General features: G+C 35.1%; 1 protein-coding gene across 1 annotated transcript in view; it reads left to right on the top strand.

Annotated features, from left to right (window-relative positions):
* LOC117105010 overlaps positions 1-8,107 on the top strand; it is a 32,479-nt gene that overhangs the window by 3,121 nt on the left and 21,251 nt on the right. The window contains exons 5-12 of the mRNA XM_033245996.1: positions 271-557; positions 1,010-1,211; positions 2,131-2,244; positions 2,455-2,565; positions 2,774-2,833; positions 6,502-6,876; positions 6,975-7,280; positions 7,798-8,056. Coding sequence (XP_033101887.1) covers positions 271-557; positions 1,010-1,211; positions 2,131-2,244; positions 2,455-2,565; positions 2,774-2,833; positions 6,502-6,876; positions 6,975-7,280; positions 7,798-8,056 — 1,714 coding nt within the window. The remainder of the gene's footprint in view (positions 1-270; positions 558-1,009; positions 1,212-2,130; positions 2,245-2,454; positions 2,566-2,773; positions 2,834-6,501; positions 6,877-6,974; positions 7,281-7,797; positions 8,057-8,107) is intronic.

Below are 8,107 nucleotides of genomic sequence, written 5' to 3'. Positions count from 1 at the left end.
ATATATATATATATATGTATATATATATATATATCCACACACACAAATGGCTGAAACTCTTACAATAGTCTCGTTTATTATGGTGTTGACGGTGCTACGCAGCATACCTAATTTAAATATGATTTTATTATGATTTCCATGCTGTGACCTATTTAAGCCTATATACAGATTAAGTCAAAACTGCTAGAGACATACTGTTAGAGATAACATCTTGAAAACTTTATTTCAGCATTTGTTTAGAATTATACAAACATATTTAATACAATTTAGGTGCTCCGAGCCGAACAGGTTTTGCTATCTATCGACAAAACAAAGATATTCATATGACTGTGAATACAGAAGAGCAAATGTGGGAAACAGTGATCAGTCATACTACCCCAGGCTTGATGTCTGATGTGTGGAGTAGCATCGCGTTCACATGGGCTCCGAATACATTGGCAGATGTAACTTCCGTCGAACCAGTAACGCTGCCTTTAAATACAACAGAACCACCAACCACACCAATAGGTACTACGCAACAAGCAACTCAACCACCATCTGGAGGTATTGTGTTATCCGTAAGTTAGCAGAATTGACCTTTCCGCTCCGATATTTTTTTTTTACTCGTTTTTTTTTTGTGTATCCGAGGAAACCAAATTTCCATTATTGTACTATTGACAATAAAATTACTACAATAAAATTGTTGCTAATGCCAGTGTTATTGTTGCAAAATCGACAGCGTTTTAACATATGCAAACACGTAAGTTTGTGGGATAACATGTGTGTTTATGAGACACGCGCTTTTTTCTGGTCCTGTCGTGATGAGTCGGTTGTTAAGATTGATTGACACTCTGGAACGGTCCATTTTCTTTTGAAAGAAATAAAAAGCAGTCATAAGGCCTAGTAATGTAATTCGAATCGGATTATCTTTACGCTTAAAACATGATTAAATACTACCAAGCCGCATCCTAAAAAGGTTTATGGACTATTCAAAAATATATCAACATATTTATAAATGCTTTGTTTTTAGGCCTTCTTAGACGGAGAGTTAATTAACCAATCATCTATAAGTAAGTCCATCTCGGTTCGAGAGAGCGTGCGTATGCTGGTGATTGGAGGATACTACGATGCAGACAGTCAAGAATTTAATTACTCTATGTCGGGATTGTTTGACGAGTTTGCCATTGCAGATGAAAATGATCGAACTGGTGATGACCTTCTGCGTGAAGTCGGTAGGTTGGCTATCTAGATGAAATAATGTGTGTGGTACAATTTGAAAAAAAAATAATTAATGAATTACAGGGAAACAAATAGGCCTATGCTCATCAAGCACAGATTGAAACCATTTAGTATACGTTGACTTAAAAACTCTTCTGACTATTAAAACACATTTCTACTCCCTAAGCTTCGTAATGAGACTTATTTAAAAGCATCATTTTAATTCATTTTAGAGAGCCCCTAACATCAAACCTTTTATGATACGTTTTTGGGTCCGCGCATGGCGGACCCCAGAACCTCACTCCTGTTGTTGTTGTTCTTCTTGTTCTTGTTGTTACCAGAATTTTAAAAGCGTCCAGTGTCGCAAGATTTGAACGGACGTGCAGAAAATTGTGTACACATAAATTAGAGGTTATTTCCAACAAACGTTCATGGCTTTTGTAAAGTTTGACCCCAGGGTGCTCCCTACACCTACAAAACAAACTGGGGTTTCAGGAAGGACTGTACATTACTGCCATAACCATTTGGTAAGATATGGATGGCACTGTCGGTTAGCGATGTGTGTTCTAAGAGAGTAAAACCAGAGGTCGTGAATTCGAATCGCGTATTGGTAGTCAATTTTGAATCTTTTTTAAATTCAATTTTAAGACATTTTATTTTTAATTTATTTATTTGTATTATGAACCCCTGCCGAAACCCAATATAACAACTGACGCCACTGTGTATTGTATTTAAGTATAGAGGATAGTGTCAACAAAAATCTTCGTCTGCGTTAAACGCTAAATAGTGATAACGTCAGTTTAACGCTTGGACCGGTGTGCGGTCGCTCTTGTTTTGTTTGTTTGTTTGTTTTTTTTAAACACTGTATGCAAGAAAGTTACCAATTATTGTTTAAAACTTGTAAACTAAACATGTGTATAATTTCTCTTTAAGCCCTGGATGCCTGTAAAACTATGAATGATTGCGACAATGGAACTTGCTTCACGTCCTATGGAAAAAGGGAGTGCCGTTGCAAACCAGGCTTCGAGGGAGATACATGCGATTTAGGTATTTAAATTCAAATTTAAACGATTATTTATTTGATTTGATTTTTTCGATATGAAACATTCCAAGGACCAAGGATGAACTCCGACAAAAATCTGAAATTTATGTCCAGTGGTGTCTCATAGGACTGAGGGAGCCAGACATTATTCTAGTTTTTCTCGTATATTACATGTTTAAGTTATACATTTATACACTATTTCGCTTTTCTGGTAGATATCAAAGAATGTGATAGTTCCCCGTGTCTTAATGGTACCTGTGTGGAAGAGGTGAACCAGTTTACCTGCGACTGCATCGAAAATTGGGCTGGAGTGCTCTGTGACAAGAGTGAGTTACTACTTAATCTGTTTTCGAAGTAGCTATGATTTTATCTAATAATTCGTAACACAGTGTGTGCCCCGTTTACCATATATTATTTTAATTTAGCGAAAGCAACCGACTGTTATTGTATATAAATATAAATCTTAAGATTGTTTTTTTTTTTTTTTTGGTTTTAAGATTGTTTTTTTTTTTTTTTGGTTTTTTTTTTTTATAGATTTATGTCCGCCTGTAAACTATGAAGATGTCAAAGACTTAACATTTTACAATACTGTTTGTAAGTATATTGGGAGACATTGTCAAAATATAGCTCTGACTTAATACCATTTACATCATATGCTACGTAAATACTAGAACCCTCACTTTTATTTATTGTTATAGAAAACAATATATGGTAATGGTAATGGTATGATATTTGTAGAGCGCTTTCCACAATAAAATCTTTCAAGGCGCTGACAGTATACGGACCCAAAGTCAGATTAAAAAAATACAAATAAAAAGAAAACAGAAAGAAAACCTACAATCATAAATCAGCAGTGTGTTGTGTACAGATTTAAATGTGACTTGTGTGATGCAAGTTATGTCGGATACACAAAGCGACACCTCTACCAACGTATTGCTGAACATAAAAGATTTCTGTTAGGACAACATGCTAAGGACCATCATATCAGCCCAAGCAGTATTGAGTCATGTTTCAGCATTTTAAAGAAATGTAGGAACAAATTTGACTGTCTCATTCATGAAATGCTATTTATTAGACAATTAAAACCCAGTCTGAATAAACAGTCTGTCAAAGCAAAGCTTTTTATCTAACACAGGGATTAATATCCCACTGTTATGAACTTTGACATTGTAGATTAGCTTTTTTCTATTGATTATAGATGCTGTATATTTTTTACTTCATCATTTGATCTTGAAAATGACACCATGAAGGAGTCGAAACGTCGATCTTTTCTTTTTAGCGTTATTTTTATGTTAAATAAAAATAAAAAGGAAGTTTAAAAGATAAATAACAAATAAAATAAGCAAACAAGCCGTTCAAATAATGATGTGAGATGGCGGCCAAATTGGCCAAAACAGAAACCTCGAACACGAAATGGAAAGGAAATGAACACTCCCGATGTTGATACGGCGTCACAACCATAACCGTGTACGCGCAGGTCCCCCGGCGACAGTTTGCTGGGCTCCAGTAGCATCCACCTTGGATAAGCTTAGGCTCTACTACCGTGCACTGGTGGCGACGCCGGCTCAAGTAATGGAGTTGCGACTTTTAGGTGAAAAAAATGTTATAACTACTTCCAAATCTTAAACTACAGTTTATGAGAAGTGAATGCATGTGAAAAGAGATAGGTGTTCAGTTGTTGCTTCAACGCAAGAACAGAAGATGCTTCACGGGTGCAAGCAAGTAATGAGTACCAGAGCTTTGGTGCAGCGACAGAAAAATCCCTATCGCCGTAAGGGTTGAGTCGTTGATCTCAAAGACTTTGAACAAGTTGCAGAACTTGACTTCAGAAGTTGAGAAATGTATTGTGGAGCCTTGTTGTGCAGGGCTTTATATGTGAGGAGCAGAATTTTGAATGTGATGCGCCTGTTCACTGGTAACCAATGTAGTTGATGAAGAACAAGTGTAATATTTTCACGAGACGGGCTGTTGTGTTAAGGCATAGCTGAAGTTTATTCAAACGACAGATGGGGACTCCATAGAGAATTGCATTACAATAATCTATCCGAGATGTTATATAAGAGCGTGAACTACCTTCAGAAGAGCGTTTTTGGTTAAGAACCTTTGAATAGGCTTGATGTTGCAAAGATGATATAAAACTGACAAACTGTGTGTATGTGTTTCTGGAACGTCATGGTAGGATTAAAAGCAACTCCTAGATTGCGAAATTTGGCAGAATATTAGTGTTACCGATTGCAAAACTGTCGATAGGAGGTGGTCTTGTAAGGTGTTACTAGGATTGAAACAGGACATATTTTGCGAAAACCAGGACTGTACATCATGAATGCTTGCTTCAATAATTTTCTTGGCTTCAGACCAGTGGTTAACATGGAAACTGAGATAGAGTTGAGTGTCGTCGGCGTATGCATGATACTGAACTCCATGACTGCTAATGACTTTGCTTAATAGAGAGACGTAAATAAGAAATAAAATGGGCCCAAGTATCGACCCCTGAGATACACCACTCTCCACATCAATGCATGCTGAAGAGCTATGTGTACTGCGAACCTGTTGTTTTCTAAATGCGAGATGCTAGAACAGATCTCACCTATTCCAAGAGATGAAAAGCTGTGAATGAGTAATGTGTGCTATATCGTGTCAAATGCAGCACTTAGATCAAGAAAAACAGCAAGAATACAAAAACCTATTCAATTCAATTCAATTCAAATTTATTTGAGCATAATTCAACACATTACAAATAACAAAACAATGAACAATAAAAAGATAATTTAGTAAAACATTTACAGCTCAGGAAACCCAAAAAATCGGTTTATTTCCGTTGGGGTCCCTTAAATGAAAACAAATACATAAAAGTTGGTTAAAAACTAAAACAAACATTGAAAATTTATAACAACCTTTAAAATTTCTAATAAAAGTAAAACTAATAAAAGAAATAAAACCCATTATACCTTAAAAGTATGTAAAAGTGAATGTGAAAAAACAGGTAAAAAACAAACATTAAAATTTATTTAAAAAAACCTTTAAAACTCCTTATCATAAAGTAAATCTAATAAAAACAATAAAAACTCTCGTTAAACTGTAAAGACGTAAAAGTGTAAGTAAAAAAGCAGGTAAAAAGCGGTATGTATAAGATTTCACAAAAAAATTATGTTTATGTTTAAAGCATATTTATATGTTAAAACTGTTTACTGATTGTTTGTCATTTCCGATTAAATTTGCTGCTAAATATAATTTTAATCTTTGGGTAGTTTGTTCCACTCTTGTATAGCCGTAACATAAAATGTCTTACTGTTTTGACTGGCTATTTTAGGTTTTACAAAGTTCACTCTCATTTGTCTCGTATTGTAATTATGCCTTTCGGAAACTTTGGTAAAATGTATATTAAGATACTCTGGTATCTATTTTCTGGATTTTTACGACTGCTGTCTCAGTACTGTAAACAGTTCTTTAGGCAGATTGCAGCGGGTCAAATACATTATTTTCATCAAGAAAAATATTTTTTTTGTTGAGCCACACACTTCTCAATAAGTTTAGAAAGGAAATGAGTGTTAGAAATTGGTCGAAAAATTAGCTAGTTCATTGTGGTTGAAGTTCGGTTTCTTCAGCATGCGGTTTGGCGCAGAGATTTCCATTCATTTTGTGGAACCTCGTTGTCGATGGTTCGAACCACACGCCGACCATTCTCGGCCAGCCATGCATAGTTACACCAGCTTGCACTACTGACGGGTTGTGAAGTTGCTTTCGCTATGTTCCAGCCCTGTGGCCGCTTCTCAGCAATATTGGCCTGATATGCCAAGATATAAACAAGTAATATCGTTGTCCTCTTTTCCGACAGAACAAAACAAGAAAGATTCTATTTTACATAAATTTTTTCATCAGGAGTCACTGCATCTCAAAATAGTTTGCTAGGTAGATTGTGCATTATTTTTTTATATTATTTGATGCTTAGGTTTCTATAGATTTCTATTGAAAATCATAGAAATTATGTATACGTACATATATTCAATAGAATAGTTTAAATTTCACCTTAAGTCACAGAATAAATGTATTTTCTTTTTCTTGAAAATAAATATTGTATTGCTTTTAAGTGTAATGACTTAAGTTTTCTCTTATATATTATTTTATGAAAACGATTTCCGTGGTGGTACCTACCTATTTTTAAAAAAACATACTGTTTGACCGCATTAATGATTAAAAACGACATTTTAGCTTGTGTAGTTATCTGTGTCGCTTCAAATAGTTATTATTTTTACAACCATCAGGTAACAAAAATAATACTGAGTTTATCAACCCTGTGTATGCTGCCGCCCAACATTACCCCCGGTTAAGTGAACTCTTCCTGTACGATTCAGAAGAAGTTGTAGAATCGACAGAGCTGAGCAGAGGTGGTACATGCACGTCACATCCTGTTCTGAAATCTCCAGAAGCATTTTTTAAGCCGCCTGACATCACAGAAGCATGCATAGATTCACCATTCTCATGCGATAATGGATTTGCTGTCTCCTTGTGGGTAAGAATTGATAGAAGCAATTTGACAAACACCAGCGAACCCATATTTGGAACGGTGCTTTATAGTAAGAAAGGTCAAGAAGGACTCGTCATCAGATTCAATAAAAATAAAAAACTCGTTGTCAAAGGTAACATTATGATTGTGTATTTTGTTTTAGCCCTTTAAAGAAACACGTTTTTATTTATCAACATATTTTTTTAATTGCCTTGCAAATATTTTTCAAAGTGTTTGGTGATGGCAGTACGAGTAACAGAAAAACCGTTACGGACCAATTCAAATTTGTTGAAGGAATTTGGTTTAATATTGGTGTTTCTTGGCGAAAGGATACTGAGACTTCTATCTACATTAATGGGAATTTACAGACGACAAACGTATCTTACTTAACCTCGAATAATAATAACGATGGAGAAAGTGAGTTGACCATTGGCAGCAGCACACTGACGTCAATCTTTTTGATGACTGTTTCTGACATTGTGGTTTGGAATCGATATTTATTTGAATTTGAATCGTATAGATTTGTTGGTGTAACTGGTGAGTACAGTAGCTTAATTTGCATACATTACGCGTTTATTTAAACTAATTGAAGGGACAGAGAGCTTACCGTTTACCAAAAATTCTGTAAAAGCACTAATTGTGGAGGTTAAACATACAGTATCGGCAAATTTGTTAACAAGTGAAAAGCAATTTGTACAAGAAAGGAATTTTCTATAAAATACTTGTCTAAACGAGGGGATCCTTTTGCCTGTCGACAAATTGGTTATCGGCGAAAAGAATTGTAGGTGAAATATACTGCTATCAATTTTAACGAGTCGACGCATCGTCTGTCGATTGAACTTTCATTCAGCCAATATAATAGCCTTTTATGAAATCGTAACTCTGATAAAGTTAGGGGTTGGGAATACACATTTATAATATTGTGCCTCTATGATTTTAATAGGGTCACCTAATGGATTAGGCTTCTCACAGTTCTTTATATTTATATGCACAAATTTATGTCTAATCTAAGCTTAGGCCTATATTGAAATTAGTATTATATTTTGTTGTACAGCCTCTGAATGGTTATATTTATCGACAAGCAAATACTATATCCCCACGGATAAATTTATCTGGCGTGACCACGCAGCCATCTTTAACATGACGAGTGGTACCAGTAAACTTCTCACGATGCACGTCTCGTCCATAGTTGACCTATTACCTACCAGTGGAAGGGATGTAAAAGGTTCAGCATTAGAACTAATGGGCAGCACAGAATTGGAAACTATATTCTCTGGTACGTTTAATGTTTTTCCCCTTTTTTCTCTTATGTGGTTATTTATCGAAAATACATTATAACAATTTTTATGTATACTGTATATATA

Source organism: Anneissia japonica, unplaced genomic scaffold, assembly GCF_011630105.1.
Source record: "Anneissia japonica isolate Jap-2015-1 unplaced genomic scaffold, ASM1163010v1 scaffold640_len1575945_cov177, whole genome shotgun sequence".
Taxonomy (NCBI): Eukaryota; Metazoa; Echinodermata; class Crinoidea; order Comatulida; family Comatulidae; genus Anneissia; species Anneissia japonica.
The sequence above is the reverse complement of the archived record's forward strand: the minus strand, read 5'-3'. Positions and strand labels throughout refer to the sequence as shown.